This window comes from Necator americanus, chromosome III (genome assembly GCF_031761385.1).
Source record: "Necator americanus strain Aroian chromosome III, whole genome shotgun sequence".
Taxonomy (NCBI): domain Eukaryota; kingdom Metazoa; phylum Nematoda; class Chromadorea; order Rhabditida; family Ancylostomatidae; genus Necator; species Necator americanus.
The window spans coordinates 17,181,852-17,205,005 of record NC_087373.1 but is presented as its reverse complement, the minus strand read 5'-3'; the positions used below and the strand labels follow the sequence as shown (position 1 = coordinate 17,205,005).

The window sequence follows — 23,154 nt, the reverse complement described above, 5'->3', positions numbered from 1 at the left end:
ATTAATGAATAGAAATTCTCAGTAAGTGAGAGCGGGTAATTGTGTCGTAATTCGGCATTTGGTGAACGGCAGCATCTTTCAAAGATTATCAAAAAGAAACATTCCTACTCAGGGCTCCTTTTTGTAAGAATCTCTGCTATCGGCTAGTTAACAACTAGGACGATTCCTTGTGAATCTGAAAGCATGTCAAAGTTGAGGCACTTTCTTTTCATCGCGCTCTACTTTTCTTCTTGAAACTACTCGAAATTACGCATAATTTACATTCTGTCAGTTGAAGAAGGAAGTGAGGAAACTGTTTTTTTATTTTCTTGGTATAGATCAGTGTTTGCGATATTTCTTCCTTCCATAGCCGCTTCCGTGCGGAGGGCTTTGCAATGGTCTGTGTGCTTCGCGATCAGGACATTTGCAATATTCTGCGTCTTTGCCAACGTCTCCTTGAGGTCCTGGCGGCCCCTCCTCTCCATCTGGACCAGCTGCTCCCTAAACTTCAACAGTTTTTGACTGCATTACACATTACATGGAAGGCTTACTTGATATCCTGGAACTCCTGGCTCTCCTATCGGACCCTGGGGTCCAGGATAGGCGTCTCTTCCTGGCGTGCCCTCAGGTCCTTCCGGTCCTTGATCTCCAGGAGGCCCTCTGAGACCAGGTCGTCCCACGGGTTTCTCTGCGTCATCACCTTTGTCTCCTGGTTTCCCTGGATGTCCATCTTCCCCGGGAGGTCCAGGGGGTCCCATTTCTCCTTTAAAATTTTGTGATACTAATCTGTTTCCACAACGTTAAAAGTCTACATACCAGGCATCCCAGGATTACCATCCTTTCCGGGTCTTCCAGACTGGCCCTTTGCTCCCCTCATGCCGCGAATTCCAGGAGGGCCTGAGGGTCCTTGCGGTCCAGGCAAACCTTGCGGACATGTGAAACATCCTTGAGGCGCCTCATTTGAAATATCTTCTGCATCGAGACCATCAAATCCAGGGATGCCATCAAGACCGTCGAGTCCGTCAGGACCCGGTTCACCTGTTGCACCCGGAGCTCCAGGTGGGCAGCTGCTTTCCATAGTGCAAACACATCGTGCGTTCCCACCAGGAACGAAACTACCTGGGCCGGTTGGGAATCCAAAGTTTGAAGATGGATTGCTAAGGGGAGTATTGCTACTTCCAGCGTAATCCGAGTTCTGCGGCGCACCTCCTCCATATGCGTTTACGGAGCTTGAAAGCGGTGTAGGAGCTGGAGGCTGTGCTCCACTTGCTGCGTAACCACCATAAGACTGACGTCTTAAGCGGTTTGACGGGGTGCCAGCTCCGAGGCCAATCATATCCTTCCAAAGATCATCAGTGAGCACCTGAATGGAAGCATTTCTTCACTTATCGAAAGATGATTCCTTAAAAAAAATTGTCCTGAAGCTTGCGGTTCAACAAACAAAAATTGGATCTCACAAGTTCCTTCTGTGGAGGGGTGATTAAAATCACATAAAAATCAATTAGGTCCTATCTTATAGAACGGATCCCCAGCAGACAAACGTTGGAAGGCAACAGCTCTCTCAGTCATATTTGTCAAACAAAAAAATTAATTTAAGCGGTAACTTCAGTCGTAGATTTAGTGGTTTTTAAATCACGAGAACGAATAAAATAATAGAAATGTCAGCTAAACCTTGAAATTGTTCATTTCAGCATCCAGCTCGCTCCATATCGAATTGACTTGAGAATATATGGCCGCTGCTGCTACCAAAGAAACGAGCAATGTAGCTCCCGAAAAGAGCAAAGCGCCAGAAGTGGCGCCGCTTGCTGACATCTGGAAATTCTCTAATCGATAAGTGCACATAAATTAGAGGGTAAAGACCGTAAGGATATGACAAATCCTAACGAGAAAAAGACGGTGGTATAATGTTTTATTAGACAATGGGAGCTCTTTTATATGAGATTCCTCGGAGAATCGAATCGCACTATTTTCCCTTGTGATGAGAGACAATGCAGAGCGAGGCTGGTTGGTGCGCGCGCGAAAAACTGAAATTGTGCGAGAACGGGCCGAAGCACGAAGAACTTCTCCTCATGTTGCAATATTTCACCCATTTACCATGTCAACTACTGCTAGCGTTAGTCCCTGATATCTCACCAACCTCTAGCCTGATATGGGAAATCTTGAGAGTGAGCTGGTCCTCACTTGTGGTTTGTGATGTCATTCACTCGACGTTTACTTTCTACGATAAAAAATGCTTCTGTGCGCCTCAGATTTTTCACTGCACTACCAAAAAGTAATGGTCAGCATGAAGTGCATTCACCAAAACGCTTTGCACGTCACGACACCTAACAATGAAAGAATACACGAGTTGAAAAGTTAGTAGCAACAGTACTCCAAAGCTAGTAATACTAGCAAACAGAATTAAAATCTTTAAAACAGTAAAAAAAAGAATAGGATCAACATTGAGCCTCACAGGCATTGACATCAGTGTTTGAAGTTTTCGAGAACTCAACGGCGAAGAAGAATTACTGGGATTTCTAGTGGCAGTTTTTGGGATGTGGTGTATGACGCAACTGATAGAAACTGAGGGAAGGATGGATGAGCTCCGATGCGCATTTCCTCCCTGAGAGCAAGCGAAAGATTGTTTGAACTACTTAAGTTCGCTTTTGCACTAATTTTCCATTGTTTGTTATCAGTTCTGTTTTCATCCTAGAGCTTTTTTTTAAACGCGAACATGAACGTCTTCGATTTAACGGTGCCAATTGTCATATTAGCTGCAACTAGCTAATTATTCTCAATATGATCCTTGTTTTCCGTTTTTCTCGTGGAAATCCTAGCTACTTCCTACTTGTCCTTGTTTTCTATAAAAGTATGGATGCAGCGTTAACAAAAAGGAAATAACAAAATACTCAGGCGATTAGAATCGTACGAATTAAAAATATCCCTTAGGCGGTTGTTAACATGCTTTACAAACTCGCAAAACCTGGCTCCAGATTGCAAGGAAATACCGGCTTCTCAAAAAGTGCCTGAAATTCTTCGAACCTCACAGGTGAAAGGTCAGTTACTCGACTCGATTACTATCGCGACATTTCTATCACGGACACGGATCAGCGAGAAACCAGCTGCGATGTAAACTGCGTGAGTTCACCTTCTCTTGGGGAGTGCGGAGTTACGCGCTGCGAAAAAAGCACCTGTAAGACACTTTTTGTGACGACATTATCTGTTTCTTACGTGGTGATATAGTAACTCTCCGTCATTTTTGGAGACATTTGATAGTGGGAGAGCACGTTCTCGAAGTTGAATTGACATTTGATATCTGACTCTTTTTCAACTCACCTTTATGGTTTCTATATCTTTTCCACATGCGTGAATGAATTGGTCGGTGTTAATGATGTCGATATTAATGCTTGGCACAATTGCCCACATCTTCGCTGCGGTGCACCCATCTCGCTCTATCTGTCTTTCCCTCACATCCCTCCTTCGTATCCTGGTGAACTTCCGTCCTCTGATGTCCTCGGAGCTTTCACTGTCGCCTCAGTTTAGCGGTTACCCTTCCGGCTAGACACAACCTCTCTCAAAATGGATTCGATAGAATGCGGATCAAAGCATGTTGAACAAAACAATCTGTTGGTCTCGTTGTAATATGACGGAGGAAGTAAAAACAGTTTCCGTGGCTACTTTCGAAGGCGAGGCGAGATGTTGTTTTCTACGGGTAAAAAACCAGTATATCCACACATCCACTTCTACGTAGGATCATCATTGTGTCAATTTATTATTATATTCCGGGTCTGCGCAATCTAGATAGCTGTTCAAGCAGCAGACTTGTCCAGTAGAGCAGCGCCACCGAGGTGGTCCTGCCATTTCTTCTATCAGTGGGTCAGAACAGGTCTGATAGCGGACAAGCAGATTTGCAAGTTACTGCCTTCTGTGATGAAAGTCAACCAGAGATACTGTCTTAAAGAGTTAAATGCCACAATTACTTTCATTTACTTTGCCTTGATTTGCCTTGCTTCACAAATTACTTTTCAAATTACTTTGCTGAAGATCGTTCTCCTTGCTGTCATCGTTTTTCATCTGCAGCCCAGGGAACCGAATTCATTCTCAATTTCCGTTGATCCTTTGTTCAACGTCCGTTGACGGCCTCGACAAAAGGCACATCTGCTTACGCTCGAAAAGGCAGAGGCGTTGTGCCAGCTGTCTTCGATAGGAGGTTAGGAACATGCCTCGGCTTTCTACTGCTTCCCGTTTTTACTGGAACACTGTAAGCATACGCGAGATCGACGAAGGCACTTCAGTGATCACATCAATGGGACTCTGTTCAACGTTTCTGCATGGTGTTCGGAACAGCTAGGCTGATCAGGAAGGACCCCTCCTCTTTGTCTTCGACCTTCAGCAGTTACTCATCGATTAATATCGTCAATTATTCGAATGAACGTTCCTGGATTCCATTGACATTGAGCGCGTTGACGTTGTTGAAGAGACCCGTGAACAACATCAAAATACAGGATCGCCTACGGCATGTTCGTCTTGTACCAGCTCCACACTCAAAACCAGTGAAAGATTTTCAAAGAACTCGAAGTTACCCAAAACTACTTCTAGTGACCCGAGCCTTTCCAAAAATATGGCAGTTGCTTAACCTCATCCAGCACTCTCCAAACTATTGCTTCGCACATCACAGAAATGAGGATTTAATATTTAACGTGGTGAAAAAAGAACATGATTTATGTCCAACTGTGAACACAACGTGCATCTACGCTCTCAGGGACAGCAAATACCGTCGAATGTCCAGTGGATAGGCAAGCTATAGTTTCCTAAAATTCAACCACCATCTGTGATTTTTTTGCGATTTATGGTTTTGAATGAGCTTTCCTCACTTAAACATGATACAATTTTCACATTGACGCTCCACTCACTGTATGGACTATTTGCTTACTGTACTGTACATTTACGAGTCGTTATGACCATTTTTTGCGAAACAGACAGAAGTTTTCAGTTGTGCGGTGGTACTGCGGTGGATTAATCAATAGTATATATTTCTAAGATTAGCTATTTGTGTCTTATTTTTGGCACAGTATTTAATGAACAGTTTGCGCTTCATTGCATTAATTTGAACCTTATAAAGAAATTAAAAGCAACTACTTCAGCAAAGATTTTCATAAGGCACAAATTGTCGAAGGAACTACTTGTGAGACTTATATAATGCGGAATGCAAACTTATTCCTAGGAATATAGATGAAGTAAAAGTCTTTGACGCTACATCGGTGAATAATTTTGATTAGTTTTATGAACATCGAAAAAAAAAAACAGAAGCAACTGAATTTTTTGAACTTCTCTCATTACAGGAGCGAAAGAAGAACAAATGTACTCAACATAAAACATAGTTTGTAGAAAAATTGCACAAGAACAAGGCTCGACCAAAACGCCATGCCCTGAATTATCGCAATATGAGGGATGCATTTTGTAGATGGTTAGGTTTCTGTTCATTTCCTGCAAAAACGATCCGCTATGGTGTTCCAAAAACGTGCAACGGTAGTGCCCTCCTCTGGCGCACCTACCGTGCACTTCGTTACGAAGTTCCTCTTAATCATTCTGTCATCTTAGGAAGTATTTCTTGATGAATACGAAGCCTTAGCCCACCCTTTTCCTGTCGATAGCGAAAACGCGTTTCTCTCGCAAATGGTAGGAGCACATCAGTGGCTGTTCTAATTTGTTAGGGTGATTTGCGCATCCGCAGCGTTTGGAGTATCAGCTGTAGGGAATCAGTCCTTTTGGAAGGTGAATTTTTCTTTAGGATAAAAATCATATATGGTTAGGATCATTAATATATGTAATGCGTAGTACTGAAGTAGATAACCGATCAGGAGTTAAAATTGCACTTTCTACTTCTCTTAATGAAGAAGACTTATTAGTACAGAGTGGCCATTGAACAGAACACCGCGCTCCTCCTAAGAAGTTCTTAATCTACCCAGACTAACCAAGAACCTGTGTTTTTGCCGGAGGCATTGGTGATCAATATTCTGAAAGTCGTTTTTTTCACGATAGAATACAACTATAATCATTCGTTTCACAGTTCACGACAAATGAATGCATTTCAGAAAACCAAAAACACAAAAATGAATACTGTGTACAGAAACAACACAAATAATCCCAGCACTGCACGCAAATTAACGATCGCTGGCGCTGAATTGTGCGGTAGTCGAGCTGAAAACACAGGAATTTTCGAAGATTAAACACTGTGCATGCTGACCGTACCAGATATAGCCTTGTCTATCCTATGCAACAGAGGACGAAGTAGAAATGGTGACGATTGATGCTCCATAACCAGAAGTAATATGTGTATTACCAGGGAGACCATATTACATAACATTGTCGTGCTGTAGAAGAGCACTGAAATGAACAAATTGTACAAATTGCTGTCAGTAAGGAGGTGCCTTCACCTGAGCTTGGAACTCGACTGGCAGAGAGCGGTATTCCGTTTACTATTTCTTGCAGGAAAACAGCCTAGAAAAGCTTCTAATTCGCAAAGAAGTTCCTAACAAAAACAGCAATATGTGGTGTGTACCTGTATGATAACGTTTGACAGTAACGTATATACGGAATAGTTAAGGGACGGTAGAAAAAACGGTAGAACATTGAATACAGCCGACACCTAGACGAGATGCACTTATTATGGAAACAGTTTTGCCTTGGCCTGCGGGTTGCGCAGCAGTTAGGGAGTAAATACAGATAACGTGAAAAAGATAAAGCGTCTGGCATCTTACGATCGTTTGGGATGCTCCAACGCGCTCACTTCGATTCAGAACCGTTTGAGGTTTAGGAACGCGCGTGCAGCCTCACAGTGACATGAACAGGCTAGCCAATGTGTCAAGTCAATGTTTCATCAATCTATCTAGTATCTAGTTCAATCTAATACCAATTAATCAACAACGCGGTATGAAAGGCTTGGTGGTCACTAGACGGTTTCGAACCTCCAATGGTTCGTGCAGTCACAGCGGAACCTCTTACCAACTACACTACACCCACCCTGGATGCAGATCCATCCACAAAACTAGCGGAGTAATGTGCGAGGTTGACAAGACAAAGAGTTGACCAAATATTTCACTGACGTCTCATCCATATTCTAGTGCTGAAATCAAGCAAAGAGTTCAGATGTCACTCTCGCATGGCATGGAAGAAGCACTGTTGTCAAGGATTCCGCAGTATCCAAACTGAGAATAGATAGACCCTGTTTGTAACTCTTTGGTCCAAATAGGATAACAGTGTTGAATCATACTGGTCCTATGACGCGAGTTGTTTGGATAAGGTCGTCTAAAGACGCTTAAGACAGCAGTATAATCATTGTCTGAGGTACATAGAAGGTGAGTTCAAATGAAAGCAGCAGCTTTTACTTTAATTTCTCAATCTATCCATCTTACTGAAATATTGCTAAAGTGTGCTGTAGAACTCTGCCGGAGCATGTAACCAAATAGGTGAGATGAATAGAAGGAACACGGAGTTTTTGACAACTCTCCATTTCATCACGCTCAACTGGCACACATTATCGAGTGACCGACCAGAGAATACTTGGGTCAGAAAAGGAGTGCAGAGCAGACGCCGGGTCGCGGAGGATAAGGAACAGCTGTAGATCGAGAAAGTTGGACAAAGCTCCATCCAAGGACGACGCATCTCGACGATTCTGCAGGGGTATCGCGTGAGGCAATAGCGAGGCCGCCGACTAAGTCAAAGAAATGCAGACGAGGTGTAAAAAATTACAATTTCGCACTTAGTACAATTTCCCTACCAGACAGGGCAGCAACATACTTATGCCGAACATCACACTATGTCTTCTAAAATAGATGGTGGTGTGTAGAATCGACCTAAAAGAATGTTTTCCTTAAGATGTCCACTGAATGTGGTAGCGAAGTGTGTGCTCACCAAGAAACTGCCAATTCATTTGACGTTATGGGCTCGATCGCCGACGTATTTCCGTGTTTGTAGAAAGTAATAGAGTGTGAGACGTTGAGGATTTCAAAGTCCGAGATAACTCGTTTGTCCGACTGGCTTCCCCATCCTACAAAAAAGACTCATTTTTTGTGCTGAGTGAAACGTAGCTAACATAGGACTAACCAATAGAAAGTGTTGGAGGATAGTTGTAGTAGTTTTTTAGGCGCACCTAAACAGGGAGATAATGAAGAGAGAAACAAACCGTCGTTTATTTTAAACACTACTGGGAGGTGCCCATTTTTGAAGTCGTTAGAAAGTTTTTTCTTACCAGCCCTCTCGTTACCGCCGAAAGAACTCTTGTTCGATCTTTCCAGTCAGTTTCAGTTGTCCTCTCGGCTATCGTAATTTGTTGGAGTAAACCACCCTGTCCTTGACATCGTTTTGTCGAGTTGTAACAATCACTGTCAATTTCTATTTATTTCGAAGTCCCTATGTCTTGTCATCGATGGCGTCGCTAATCTCGAAAGAGTATAGGAATAGTTTTCAATCCCCTTTATTCTAAGTACGTATCTCTGCGTCCGGCATAAAAATAATACATATAGGTTTTACATTTCACTACTAGTCTTTCTGCTAATTGTTTTGTATTCAAACTATGCGCAGCTTTTACCTGTTACGTCCGCACACTGAAGATATTTTAATGAACCGAAGGAGTAGGCCGAATTCCTAGAAAGCTAAGGAAACCCAGAAATGAGAGATATGCCCGTCATATTGCGCAAAACAGACCTGTTCGGGGCTATCCTTTACACAGTTCGTAGTGCATAAAGAACAAACACTAAAGTGCACGGCGTTGACCAGTCCCAATAGGGATGCGGACATGCGATCGACTTCAATTCAGAATCGTTTGAGGTTTACGAACGCGAGTCTAGTCCTGCAACGACTTACAGGGCCCAGCCGATGTATCAGGTCAGTGCTTTTATCCCCCTCTCCCCCAAACAAATCTGGCATCAATTCATCGACCCCAGAGAGATGAAGAGCTTGGTTGGCATTAGGGCGGTCTCAGACCATCCATCGATTGTGCCGTCATAGCCGACCTTCCTGTCAGCTGCGCTACACCTATATACATAGTGCAAGTGCAAAGACATAAATCATTTGTTCCATTCCAGTTCACTATTAAATGAAATGGAAAAAGAAAAAGGAATTGTCTCAGAGTTTGTGTGCACAGGGAAAGAAAAGAGAGAACTCTCAATTATTGTGTTTCATTGAAAATGTATTCAAAGTGGAAAAATAAAAGAAACGGATTACGCTGCTGTATATCTATGCATTTTTTCCGTTTCATCATAGTGGATGGTGCAGAATTTTCTAAAACGTTTTTGAGAATTACCTCGCTCATTCGTTGTTTCGCAAACACGGACAAGGAGCAGGAGTTGACGTCTCTGGGGTAGTCGGAATAGTCGAAGTTGCAGCCGACTTTAATGGAAAAGGTCGGATACATCTCGACTTTTGCCTGCTGCAATAAAGATATCTTGGAAAATCGTGGAGCACAAGTTTGTTAGCGGAAAAGCGGAAAATTCAATCCGGTAAGGTCGATGTGGTTGAATGCAGACCTCCTTTCCGAGTGACTGTACAAGAACATGTGCGTGAGATGAAATCTCAAATGCAGAGTAAATACCGGCGACACTGAAACAAATAAATAAATCCCATCAGATTTACTATCATACTACTCGTGTGTTCAGATGCGCCCGATAATATACACAAGGTCTCAGTTCCAACTTCCTTCTTCTTAAAGCCACTAGCGTCCCAACTGATTTTAATGTACCAATTACGAGTATAATTTTTTTGCACACGAGTGCATCCGTGAAGGTTGCAAAACAGGAAGTAGAATCTCTACGATCTGTTCTTTTTTCTCTAAATATTTGCTCAAACGTTAAACAGAGAACAAAGTTTCCCGATCACGGAACTTTCCACGCTTTGTTTCTGATCATAAATCAAAATTAAACTGAACTGGATTTAGGGGTAGATATCTATCTTTGCAAGAACAACTACGATGCGCACTCGAGTGAATCAAGGCAGAACGAAGTGGGCGTGTGTATCTAGCGGAAATCTGGCGTTCGCGAGTTGCGGCAAATGTGTCGCATTCAGCCGGGCAAAGACAATACCAGGCGGCCATGTTGGTGTTGGGTCCACCAGTATTCTGCTGAACACGACGAAGGATAGCAGACTTAGATGCTTTACAGCAGCGTTTTCGATTCCACAACCCCAACAGTAGACCTGCCCTACACAGACAACTCCGTACTGCTCTGCTTACATCGTCAGATATGGAAGGTAGACAGAATGTGACCTTTTTTGTTTCGTCTACGAGACTGCACCTTCGAGAGGGAAGTCGTGTTTTTTCAACACCTAGGTTTCCATACCTATTGGACCTACTGGAGGTCCCTCCTGGGTATTGTTACTTTATTGTCCATTTATTCTCTCGATATATCGTTCTCCTCTATTTGAGCAGTTTTTTCGCAGTTAGGACAACTTTGCTGAAAATGCCCAGACACTATGCAATTCATACAATAAATATAAAGTTGGAACATTTAGAGAGGGTTTCAAACGAGAAGAATGAAGAAGAACAAAAAGATGAGTGTGGTAATGCATTATACAACTACCATGTTATACAACTACCTTGGTTTCCTAACACACTAAGTTTAATTAACATACACCTACAGACGGTCCACTCAATAAATTGATATGATCTCCACAAAATAAAAAGGCTAGGTTGGTTGCAGGGACATTTCTTGTGTATTTTAGGTGGCAGTGGTATCCTCGTACTTCAGAACCTCCTACGATACCGACACCAGTCAGGGTGGGACGCCCTGAGTGGTTCCTAAGCGTGTGAAAAGAACACGAGTAAAGATGTATGTCGTCATCAAACTGTCAGATGAAAGGGTTTGCAGGTCATGCATTTCCTTCAAAAAATAACTTTTTAACTCTGGCTGTTCCACTGTTTGCTTGTTTTGAGCACGACAAATACAATATTCGGATAAAACATGAAACTCATTCAACCAAACATCATCCTGCTATGAGACGGTGTGCTACCTGTTAGCTACTTTGATTTTTGGCTGCCATACCCGCCATTTGGGACATCTGGCAATCCTTATTCCGTTGAATGCGCTGATATCCCAACCAAGAAACTCGTCAATCCAGGTCTGCAATGTGAAACTAGTTGGTCTCGGTCCTCATACACATCGCTGAGCATTTAAAAGAAGTTCATCGCTAGTTACCATGTACAGATGGCCGTGAACAGTCATCGTCTGCTCCTCCTGATTGATCGAAATGTGCACGATGTGGAAGTGGATACTAACTTCGACAGGTAGCGAAGCATTTCTGCAACGTTCTCGCAGTGTCAGCTGTGTGTGCTTCGACAGCGGACGTTCACCCACCTTACCGGTCTCCTCGTATTGACATAATTGCTGAAGATGGCTTTTTCAAGCGCAGTTTGATGCTCGCTATACGTTTTGTTGTAAAATTCTGAAAATCAAAACACATTCATCTCTCATAATCTGAACAGAATTCCCGTTTATTTTACTAATTGCAAATGGGCAATGAAGAGAAATCCAAATTGTACTATATAAGGTTATTATTAAATGAAGTGAACAAAGGAAAGTAATTTGGTGTGGTATTAGTCGCCCTATCTGAAGCGTTTTACATGGCAAATCATAAAAAGCGAATCTTCAAGCTCAAAAACCAAAAAATCAAAAACCATGGGGTTTGTGTGCAGCTGCTGTTTAGTCAAAATCGTATCTTCAAGAAAGACACATGACTGCAACGATTCACAACAGTTATTCCAAACGAGTAGTCTTTTCCTGACGTACTCTGTCCACCTTCCCAGTTTGCAGAAGACACCAAAATACACTTTTCGTATCCAATTAACTAGCAAACTTCCGCTCGCTACCCACTCTCCATAGCTATCTGTGGATTTGTCTCATAGTAAGGAAAATGAGACTTACCTTCAAATCTTTTCAAAACAGTGGCTTTGTATTTCGTAGAGGCTTCTCAGACCCCCTACTTATGGAATTCAAGAACTGTTATCAAGAGCGGGTCAATTATTTACTATTACTGACTCGGGCTATTGATTGGTCAGTCGCTTGGCGTCCCCACTCATTTTGGCATGTTCACCAAAAAGGCGCTCTCGACTCCCTTTGAAATATTGAGGAATGTGCCCGGTACGGACGCAGTCCACTGACGAGTACTTCTGCAACATATGTTTTACAAAATCCCGAAAATGCCACGGCAGTCTGTCCTTGAAAAAGGATGTCAGAAAGTTGGAAGAAGTACAGAAATTCCCACCAGGCAGATTTAATAAAGGTTTTCCGACCTGGCTTACTCTGAAACACTTCTTTCCTATGTAACTCGACCTAACGCCTTAAATTTAAAGTGTTTGAAATACAAACGCGTAGTGAGCGAGTTAGTGTTGGATTTTTTTTTTAATTAAAATGGAAGTAAAGTAATTAAATAAAAGCAAGCAAGCGTTGGATTTTCAGACCAACAGACGGGAAAACCTCAGTTCGCACCATTCTAAACTCAGACGAAAACTCTTCTCAAATGTTGTACGTTGTATGTTGAACTCTTGCAGAGTCGCACAGACTCGAAGATGTTCAAAAACAGGCTATCCAAATTGAATGTGTTTATTATTGTAGGTGTGAGCGAGGGCTAAGCTTTCATTGTTCTAGAGACCACGGGCAAGCTCCCGCTCTCACCACGACCACAATAAGGATCGGCTTGACCCGTGTTTTTAGCTCACAGTTTTTGGTTTTTTCTGCGGTTCTTTTATGATACCAACCAGCTGGAATTTTTCCTTGATATGCCCTTTTCAAAGTTCTTCCCGTTACTGGTCCTTATCCTCTCCTACTTCTCCTGTCAATGTGCACAATGTGCTTAAAAAAAGGTCAACTTTGTTTTATATGTTTTATAATACCTGTGCGAGAACCCAGTAAGCTATTTTCTCCTCGCTTCTGTTTTATGGCACACCTATGGGTGGTTTCAAATAAATAAATATCAACAATATGCTTTTAATTTCTGACCATAAGATGCTGTTGAGTTCAGCAACGATTGCAACAGTATTTTACTTCGAAGTATTCTTGAGAAACCTCACTACAGACCTCACAAAATCCTCATATGCTGTCTGTGTACTTGTTCCTTTTATATGATACCGCATACCACTTTTTGCAATAAATTATTTTCACTCAATAGCAGAGAAATGTGTGTGTGTTTTGGCGTAGCCGCCTCTAAGGAAGTACGTCGGGTTAAAGTCAAAAGTCGACAGGATACATGCTCACTAGTGTAACTCAAACTCCGGATGGTGTTCGTCGAAAAAGGCTGCGTACCAGATATTCAGTCCCATTATAACTTGTTACTCGCCGTTACCTTGTCTTTCGCACGGCTGCAACCTGATACGAATGGCATCTGGTCATGGTTACTGACCGATAACAGCGGTACCGATTTGCGCTACTAAAAGTGGACAGAAGTCCGAATCAAGTGAACATGAACCAATTTCATTTAGTTAATCGGCGGCTGATATTATTACGAAGTCTGGTCTATTATTAATTCTATTATTATTCATTTTGGTCTATTATTGTATGGTCAAGTTTGCCGTCCCGTTCGCCTATCTACATCGAATGACCCGAATACCCACAGGTCGACATTGTCCGGCAGTTCAGCGTAACCAGTTATTGCTGAATAATCCATGCTGCTCTATAGAATTCGACCTATTTGGGTTGGGCTTTAGGGGTGTACTGAACAAAAGCACTTTTTTTTTGCAATACCTGGCTAGCTACTGCCAAATAACTATGGATGTAATATACGCTCGTATGTGAACACGAACTATTACAAAACTGTAAACTGGATTTTCGGACTACTATTGTCGAATCTCAACACTCTTGTGAAGTAGAAAGTGTTTTTGGTGAAAACAACTTAAAGGACTTCCAGTCTGTCTAGCTCAGGTCATGAACAGCTAATTAATACTGATGTGGGCTAAGGCGTTTTCATAGTTTTGTTGTGCTGCATGATATGACGAACGATTCGCGAACTATCCGCATGGTGCGCGACTTGCGCAGTTTCAGACCCGCGAGCCGGCTCGAGTCGTCACCTTGCGAGCTCCTGCGGCGACAAATGCTACGTTCCGTTATAGTGCGACAAAACAAACGTCAGCTCATGCAGTGCAACGAGTCGTTCCTTGCAGTCGCGAGTGGCGACTAACGAGCTACGCCATTGGATAAAAAAAAGCATAGCTGGGGTGTTGGCCAGCTCTTGCGCCGGAACATATAGATTTGTCGTTTGCAGACATTACATTAGACCATTCCGAACGCACCCACTTGGGGAAGTCTCACAGAATTTCACAGCAGCTACAAACAAATATTTTTGGACGAAGAAATCGAAAAATTTGGGTGAATATAGCAACATATGAATTATATGATGATACGACATTTCTATATTTCATTGAGTTAACTGTTCTCGTACCTGAGGGAGAAGATTACTTTCAGGTTTTGGCCTCACCTTGTATTCAGGGACACTTTTCTGATTAAGAAATGAACGCGGGTGCGTTAAAGAATGAGAGTTTAAACCAAATTCACTTCAATCATAATGAGAGGACAGATACGGGGCTTCAAAATGAGGATATCGGTTGGAAGATGAGCTCAGTTGGTCCTGTTTCAACCGCCTCTGTCCCCCCAGGAACAAAGATGCGGGGTCTGATGGTGAACTACGGGCGGTGTACGAAAGAAGAGAACAGTATTCGACATCAACTTCTCCAAGCGTCAAATTCGGCTAGCTCTAACATTTAGGTAGTTCACAGTTGTGGTACGTGGTGGTCTGTTAGGTTCGCAGATTTAATGAGTGGGGTAGGCACTAGCCGACTTGGATCAGTGATGAATAATAAGGATAAACCAGCAATGGCTTTGATTTCTCAGATTCTGACGGAGGTGATAATGCCGAAATGCTAGATATTAATAAAGATCAATACCGATCTTGGTTGCAGCTCAAGCAAAACAATAAGAAGCTAACCTTCAATTTGTAGAAGACATTCGCCCCGAGAACAACGCTGTGTTAAGAACCGATTCATGAATTCTGTTGTGCTGGAGCGAATGCGTTTTGTTCACACCTAACTTTACTTTCTATAACAACAGATATGCACCTATTTTGAAGAGAAAAAAATGTGGCAACTTTTTTCTTGATTCTGCTGCCGTCTTCGCATCTTTGGTCACGTTATAAGAGTATGATCGTCTCGTCCAAGTTGTTTTGGGGTTGCTCCCAGACTCAAACTGGAGAATACCTCGTGGTCGTAGAAGAAAGTTCTGGATGGGAGTGGTAAGATCAAATTTGAGGACAATCACCGCTGACAGGCAGTTCAATTGAAACCTAACGCTTCGCAAACTGTGGCACAGCAACGGATGGATAGATTCGATGCAGCGATGATGATAAAGTTGTTTTATTGCGACTACACAGTTGGACGCAAGCGCGGCTTTCGAGAACACCCCGAGTGGAATGAGTTGGCTAGCTTTCTATTTGACTTCACAGCGAATAAGGTCTGGAACTTTTCGCTCACCTTCTGCTTCTCCGCCTTCATCGTCTATTCCTTCCGGCTCTTCTTGTGCGCAGACCATTGTTGAGCATAAGCTACTGCAGATCAGAAGAAATACTAGCATTTAAAATCTATAAACAAAACTGATTAAGGACAGCGTCCCGAGAAATCTTCGATTCGGGGTATTTTTGTGTAGAAAATATGATCAGCTCGCAGCATTCACAACGAAAACGGAGAAAGTAATCTGGGAATCAGGTAAATCGGATCAACGGAGCATCAGACTATCAAACACAATTCGAACTGATTAATTAAAGCTACAGTAAGTTTAATACTTATGAAATTGCTCGATATAGCGACTATTTGCTCTCCTCCGAGTAATGAATTCCATCTTACGAAGTTCTACTTCTTAATTCTACTGGTGTAAAGAGTCGCCTCGTCCGATAAACTAATACCTCCGATTCTCTCAATGCCTCTGATTCCTATACACGTTGGCGGTATTTTCTTATCCCTCTGTGCGAACTACTCACAAATTTTGTCCACAACTATGAAGAACCAAACAAACGAGTTTTTCTCGAACGATGCCAGAAAGAGAACTCCCTGTTTTTTTCTGACAATTCTTACTGTAAGATGAAAAAGGGTGGGAAAACAAAAGATCAAGATCGATAAGTAGTTGATGCAAAAGATCGATGTGGCAAGTGCACTAACAATGACAGTGTATAGCTAACGTTCGCAGGTCCTGGATCAGATTTCAAATAATCAGTCCCTTCAATTCAATAAACAATAGTCCCAAAGCAACTGCACGCACAAAAAAGCTGACAGCAACCGGCTCAAGCACTGCTCAAGCAGCATCTGCAGCGTTCGCAGCCTGGAGGACTTTATGATTGTTGAACTGAATGAGTTCCCAATTCGCTGTATAATTCAAATGTTGACCCTCTAGTGACTCCCTTTTTCTCAGTTCCAAGTTTCTACTCTTTTTTTGAAATGTGCAGCATAACCTGCGTGATTTGAACTGGTCTGCGTTGTCACTAGTAGAGAAGATAATCTTTAGTAAGAAAGTGGCGCTCACTTCTCTTCATATCTTCGTTCCTGATTTTTTTCCGGGTACCTCGACCCTTAGCATACACCACTTAACAGACACTGGGAACTATGGTTCGGATTTAAAAGTACGCAACAATAGAGAACTGCCTCTACTGGAATGGGCTGAATTTAAAAAAATTAAAACTAAACTGGAATGTCATTTCTAAGTAAGAATGGATTTGTTTGTTTAATTATCTGCTAACCTGTTATCAAATGTTATGCGCTAGAAATCGATTAGCTGGTTGATTCATTAAGTATTCAAGACTCTATCCTTCGGAAAAATGACAATTCACTTGCTCTTTTATTTTTCAAATTCTTTCATGTTTTATTCTTTTTTGATATCCGAAACTGACCTTTCCTGATAAGAGGCGGAATAGTCGGGTAACGGTGCAGAGATACGAAGATGAGACTCTGAAATTTGTCACACAATATTAGATGGGTTTAATGGAGAGAGACAACCCAATAGAGCCTTCCACTACATCGTAAGAACTAGAAAAAAGAGCCGGATGCTTTAAATGCTTTTTAGATACGCTAACGAATGGCTTTCGGAGATCCATCGAATATCGTGGAGGTCTATCAACGCATACGCTGCTTACACACCGCTTTGCAATTGCCAGATTTATCCACGTCTCAGAGGATGAGAACACCGAGATGCAATGTCAATGGCCTTTTAGTCTCAGACAAGTCTGGAGTGTAGATATCTACCCTCGGAGATGAAAGCTGGTTTTGGTTTTGGGAGATGTCGAGCCATCGGCGGTTTGGAAATGATGTACAACTTTTCACCGTAGCGCTGCTCCTGCATGAAAGTTCTGCCTGACAAATTCCCTAAACTCGCGTAAATTTTATGAAGAACGGGAGAGAGAGACTACAACGTACAACTATTTTTTAGATATTATATATAAATATATGAAATCATGCTCACTTCTAACACCACCATCGATATGTAGAAGATTTGTAGGGAAGAGTGGTCGGAGTAAAATGTGCCGAAGAACTCGAAAATCTCAAAGCCCTGCGATCCATCTCCAAGCATGGGAAAAGAGGAAAAAAGTTCATAGGCATCGGACGATGCAACGCTCAGAAGAAAGGTGCTTCCAAGCTTGCTCTCCACCGCACATTCGACGAGAACTCGATGCGGACACATAGATGGAAAGTTTGCTTAAATCTGCAGTTGAATGCACTGTGGTTTGAAAGTTCACGTGAAGTGCAATAATTGAATAACAAGCCTTTTTATTGTAAAAATTGTGAAGGATCCGGTGTTAATTGAGACCTTGGAAATTGAAACGAACCGTCTTTTTTACCCGTACTGAAAAGAATCGTATACAAAGACACACCTTAGTGTAACCACTTTTGCACAGACAGTGCAAGAGCTGAAATACGGTAACAAGTCAAAAAATTCAAAAATTTTCACGGTCAATGAGGTCATTCCAGTATCAGTAACACTACTGAGGTAGCGGATAGGGACAGTTGGTACATGCCCTCCTGCTATCGCACTACACCCTCCTGAGAAGGTTATCCTTAGAATCCTAAAATTATCCCGCGTTCCTCATCTCGTTAATGGTTATTCCTTACAAAAACGTAGTGCAGTTATAAAACAGTCACGATGAACCTGTAGAAGATTCCTTGTGAATATAGAAACAAGAAAACGTTAATAATTCGTTTAGTAGTGGTAATATGTAGTTCCAAAACCGAAGAAAAAGATACATGTCTTTCTTTTGCTTCATGTACGGTAATTCTTGCTGTGAGTAGTTCATTTCGTTCAGATTAGAAGATCTTTTTGAAATTAAACCCCAAACACACTATTTTGTGAGTTAATTTGTTTTTTCAGAACGTGATTTTTCAAGTGTGGTTATCAGTTGAAGTCAGAATCAGTAGAGGTCAGTTTTTAAGAATATCATCTTGAAAAATGTGATTCTTCTCTCCCTGAAAATGTTTCTCGCGTGTATGTTTCCCTCTGTCGCCTACAGGGACCACTGAAAATCCACAGATGTGCTGCGAAGTTGAATTAGTGGGTAATTGTTGACAGCTAGAGATTATTCGAGGATTATTCACCTCGGCAACGAAGTAATACCCTCGCATCGCACTGGTTATGCACTAATTAATACGACTTCGCCGCACCTCATACTAAACAGCGCTAGGCTTCGATCCGATGTCCAGTCCTTACCCTCAAAAAGCACTTGGCTCCGATCAATCCCTTTATGAGACGGGTTCGGAACGTAAAGAGGGACCATTTACGAGAACGTATGTGTCCTACGAATTCACATGCGGAATATAGGGACACGAGGTACATCAAGTCAATGTTTTCATCCTCTCAGGCAGGTCTGGTATCAATTTGCCGACCCCAAAAAGACAAAATGGTTGGCCGGGTTATCACAGTCTCAGACCAACAACACTACCGAAAATTGCTACATCTGTACTCGGTACGGCTACTTTTTTTCATCGTGCCTGTATCAAAAATGTTCCGTGCCTGACTGGAGCTGTGAGATGACGTTCTAATGAAACAAACTAGAATAACTTCTTGGATAACAGTGGCTAACTTTATGAAAGCGTTAATGGGGGGCTTCAAGGTGCACCATTACTGGCTTGATCAGAAAGAACAGCTTGTAACTCAGTTTGAGAAATCACAAGATTCATTGAAGATTTGAGCATAAAAATAGCACAAAAACCTTTCACAGCGAAATTTTTTACCACTCCGCCACAGTCATCCTGGCTGTACCCTTATGGTGAACAATGAAAGAACCAAAACCATCTGCAAGAACAAAAGCAACAAATTAACGAGATTAAAATCGGAAATTGAATGAATTGAAACACACTGTTTCAACATCGTTGTTTTTTGGAAATTCCGCCGTTGCCTCCCCGTTTTAAAGACGTGTTTCAACAAAAGCGTGTTTTTTGAAATGAGAAAATGGTGCTTTGAGAAGCTTTTCTCAGATCGGAAAAAAACGTAACCGTAACTCGGAACCGTGCAAGGCACACTGGTGAACATTGAATGTTTTAGTCCCATGAAGAACACCACGACTACACTGAAGTCAACGGAGCACTGGATGAAGCTGGCAGATTTCACTGGCCTTCTTCTCTGCCACACTTTTCCCACGAGGCACTGATGCCAGCATTCGCTCGCATAAATCAACGTGCAGTAACCGCCGAACGCGTTCCGTCGGCCTATTGCGATGCTTCCGTAACGATAGCGGACAGTGCTCTTCTGCTCAGTTTCTTACGCTCTAACAATGGCATCGGTGTCGATTCACATGGACGGGTGTGCTGTTTCCTGGAAAGTTGTCATGGAATTATCAGCATCATTATTAGAATGTGGCGACCATCACGTTATCTTACTGGCCCAATTTCTCACACGAAGGACTGGCAGAAGAGGCACACTCGACCGCTCTTGCTCTTTCTGCGGTATTCTCGACATCTCCCATACAAACGGAGTACTGTTGAGCACATCTGGTGTTTCTGAAGATCCGCTGGTGTCTGAGTTACTCGCATCGTGTAATGAATGCGTATAATCAACAACAGTTCTGCTTACTGGTCAGTTTCGCGAAAATTCTTGAACCGTCAGGCACATTCGCCAGTGCCATGATTGCAGTGTATTCCATCCTGCACAAAATAGTAGGTTGCAATAATAAATATAATAAATAGTTATAAAAGAAACCTGAGTCTCCCCTCATTCCAACACCAGTCACTTCTTCTCTTCCTTGCTTCAACAAAAGTCTTTGCTTGAGAAATAACTCTTACAACGGACACTTGACGTAAAAGCGAACAGCTGTCAATAAGAAATCAAACATTTGTGGGTGAAGTCACCAGATAAGAAAAACCTTTTCAATTCCTTTTCTTTTCCATATTTGTGTCTCCATTTTTGGGATTGAAATGTGGAAGTAAAATTCATGTGATGGTATCCTCCCCATTCTGCTACAGTGATTGCGAGTAAATACAAAAGGCCAAGCCTGATTGAGAGCGAAAACAGTCGGGCATGGGTCCCCCAGATATATAAGAAACTGGAATCGTTTTGAAAATGACATCATTCAATCTAAACATTAATCCTTTTCATTCATCATTCAAGTCATTAAATCGATTCTATTTTTTTTACAAGCTAGTAGATAGAACATTAGAATGGTAGCATAAAACCTAGCGAAAACTTCAATCTTTTTGTTCACTACGGAAAGTTCTGAAAAGCCAGTGTCAAAAGGAAGTAAGCGGATTTATCCAGAGAAAAGTAGCTTTTTACATCGAGGTACGATATGTTTTATCAGAGTTTCAAAGTAAATTCTCCCGGAGATGCACGAAACCGCAAAATGTAGAGAAAGTGAAATTGTAGGGATGAAAAACAAGGTCTGTGAAGTTTGCACTGTTCTAAAGCACGGGCAAAGTTTGCCTATTCGTATACAGTATGAATCTTGCAAAGCTCAGATGCTCAGCTCTGCTCAGTCGAATTTTTTGTGTGCTGTTCCGAAAATTTCTGGTCTTGCAACAAAGGTTCAAGCTAAAGAAAAATGAATAATTCCGCATAACAATCAAAGTCGCACTACGGAAAATAATGGATGAAAAATCTTATGTGGCTGATGGTTCAACAACTCTCTGACGTTTTGAAGAGATATATGATGACAATGTGAGGGATTGAGTGCTCAGAGATTCTCCCAGCTATGACCTTAGACTAGGTGAGGTGGCAATTATTGCCCTTAGGCGAATATTTGACAATATTTTCTTTCTCGACAAAATGTCAGTTTTTGAATAGATTTGAAGGGAGCAACCCAACGATATGGAAAATGCTTCAAAATTTCCACTTTAAGATAAGTTAGCAGTGGTCGACGGTAACGCACCGTCACTCTTCGCATCTCTTCACTCACTGTCGCTTTTTCCATTTTCATGCACATCATTGTAGATGGTGTGAAGACGGCCAGGTGTTGTTTCTACAACAAAATCAAAAACACGGCTCACCTGTTGCAGTGTAACGAAGCGCTTTATCACAGTCCAAAAGTACACTTCCCATCGCATTGTTGCCCGTAAGAACAGCGATATCCACGTCGAGCAATATGTCTGCAGGAGCCGTTGATCCCAGAAATCTTCTACCTTTGTTCATGGATCTTATCAACAGCTTCAAAATTTGCTGGTTGACAGAGATAATTTTTAGTGTATTTTCTAGTGCTTGTGAATCATAAATTGCCTGATTGCCTCTGAGTCACACGAGTTAACGTTGTCCAGCACATGATGTGAATCGTCTGTTTGCACAGAGTTCCGGGGTGACACTCCTTATGCCACGGTGACTCAGACGCACGGACACAAACGATGCGAGACCACAATTACGTGTCCTCCCACTCCTTTTTCTCTCAAACGAGCTGTCACTGCTTCGATTAGATTTAGAATTTTTGAAGGGTAAACTTCAAAGATGACAATCGCACTCAGCTGTTTTGTTGTGCGTCTCTTCAGTACTTTTCTATCTATCTATTCCTTTCTCTGAACCACGAAGGACACAAATAAAAGACCCTGTTCAAAGAATAAAGGAGATGCTTCGGGTTGTCGATAAGAAGGTTCACTACTCGCTTCTGTTAAAATCGAAAAAAGATAATGCTTGCTTCGAAGTCGAATGTGATAATTTGTTAAGGCGTTTCCAGAAAAATATTACCCAAGAGGATGTGGAGTGTTTTTCTACGGAGATTTCGCTTGTTGTCAAACAATGATAAAAATGGAAGGAAGCAAGTGGCTGCACCAAAAAGATTCCGAGAAACGACCAGTAGCCGGGATCTTCACCTAGATACATACTCATGCTGTCTGTGATAAGTCCCCGAAAAGTTTCGATTCGCAGCCACTGATTGCGAGTTGTTGTTTTCTAATAGTGTGCCTATGAAGTTTTTTTTGGATGAAACCTTTATTTGCCTCGCAGGCACTCTATTAGGAAATATAGATAGAGTTTTTTAATAGTGCATTAGTTTTAGAGAAACCATAAGAGAACTGGAATATGGTGTAAATATGTATGTATGTTTTTTAGAACCACCCACAGCATATGCACCCTATTCAACGAAAAATGACTTCCGAAATCCGAAATTTTAATTCAGAAACATTTCACGCTCAAATTCCTGGGAGCCGAGTTAATAGAATGTAAGAATAGGATGTGAATTCACATGATTTAAAAAGTATTTGCATCTGTTTTGTATGCACTCTCTTGGGATCTTGGCCCGTATCAATCCAATAAATATGTGGTTCAGTTGAAGGTTTATTGCCGCTGACAGACGACGACACTTTGGCAACGAAGGCGAAGTTATATCCAAGTCGCAGAGTGACTTAAGGAATTAAAACAAAGATGGCGACGCCCACAAACTATTTGGATTCCACTGAGGTCGCGACAAGTGACCATCATCGCTAAATGACAGCATATGTCAGCTATGCTTTCGAAACCTTATGAAAATATTCGGATCTAAATCAATCGTGTTTCCATAAGACATGCACCGGAAATATGTTCGTATACTGCGCCTTCAGGCGATGATACATCACATGAAAACACGACATTTCAGCTGAAAACTTAAATAACTGTAAATTTCGCCAGCTTATTCTCTCACCTCTCGATTCTGTCGGTATGAGAAACGATGTTACCTGCATGTGCCGAACACGGACCTTCTCGTCTATGCTGTGCTTTTGCAGGATTT

At 41.9% G+C, this 23,154-nt stretch overlaps 3 protein-coding genes across 7 annotated transcripts; all 3 read right to left on the bottom strand.

Annotated features, from left to right (window-relative positions):
• Nucleotides 1-318: 318 nt before the first annotated feature.
• RB195_009864 (uncharacterized protein) lies at nt 319-3,384 on the bottom strand (the record flags this gene model as incomplete). Of its 2 annotated transcripts, XM_064190612.1 has the most annotated exons (5): nt 319-480; nt 531-742; nt 796-1,342; nt 1,651-1,791; nt 3,295-3,384. In XM_064190612.1, 5 exons carry the CDS (start codon nt 3,382-3,384, stop codon nt 319-321), a joined length of 1,152 nt encoding a protein of 383 aa, XP_064048195.1. The 2 variants fall into 2 exon arrangements, with proteins under 2 accessions (XP_064048195.1, XP_013303459.1); XM_013448005.2 differs by lacking the exon at nt 3,295-3,384.
• Nucleotides 3,385-6,049: 2,665 nt separating this feature from the next.
• RB195_009863 (uncharacterized protein) lies at nt 6,050-15,566 on the bottom strand (the record flags this gene model as incomplete). Of its 2 annotated transcripts, none has more annotated exons than XM_064190610.1 (13): nt 6,050-6,159; nt 6,211-6,345; nt 6,396-6,459; nt 6,521-6,607; nt 7,739-7,814; nt 7,873-8,008; nt 8,065-8,110; nt 9,263-9,388; nt 9,486-9,558; nt 10,963-11,072; nt 11,148-11,250; nt 11,307-11,394; nt 15,467-15,566. In XM_064190610.1, the coding sequence occupies 13 exons, from the start codon at nt 15,564-15,566 to the stop codon at nt 6,050-6,052; spliced, it is 1,254 nt and encodes a 417-aa protein (XP_064048193.1). The 2 variants fall into 2 exon arrangements, with proteins under 2 accessions (XP_064048193.1, XP_064048194.1); XM_064190611.1 differs by having other exon boundaries at nt 15,467-15,524.
• A 4,112-nt stretch (nt 15,567-19,678) lies between these two features.
• Nucleotides 19,679-21,593, bottom strand: RB195_009862 (uncharacterized protein; the record flags this gene model as incomplete). Of its 3 annotated transcripts, none has more annotated exons than XM_064190607.1 (5): nt 19,679-19,784; nt 19,840-19,987; nt 20,043-20,113; nt 20,169-20,259; nt 21,452-21,593. In XM_064190607.1, 5 exons carry the CDS (start codon nt 21,591-21,593, stop codon nt 19,679-19,681), a joined length of 558 nt encoding a protein of 185 aa, XP_064048190.1. The 3 variants fall into 3 exon arrangements, with proteins under 3 accessions (XP_064048190.1, XP_064048191.1, XP_064048192.1); XM_064190608.1 differs by having other exon boundaries at nt 19,761-19,784; nt 19,866-19,987; XM_064190609.1 differs by having other exon boundaries at nt 19,761-19,784; nt 19,866-19,969.
• Between the last annotated feature and the right edge of the window lie 1,561 nt (nt 21,594-23,154).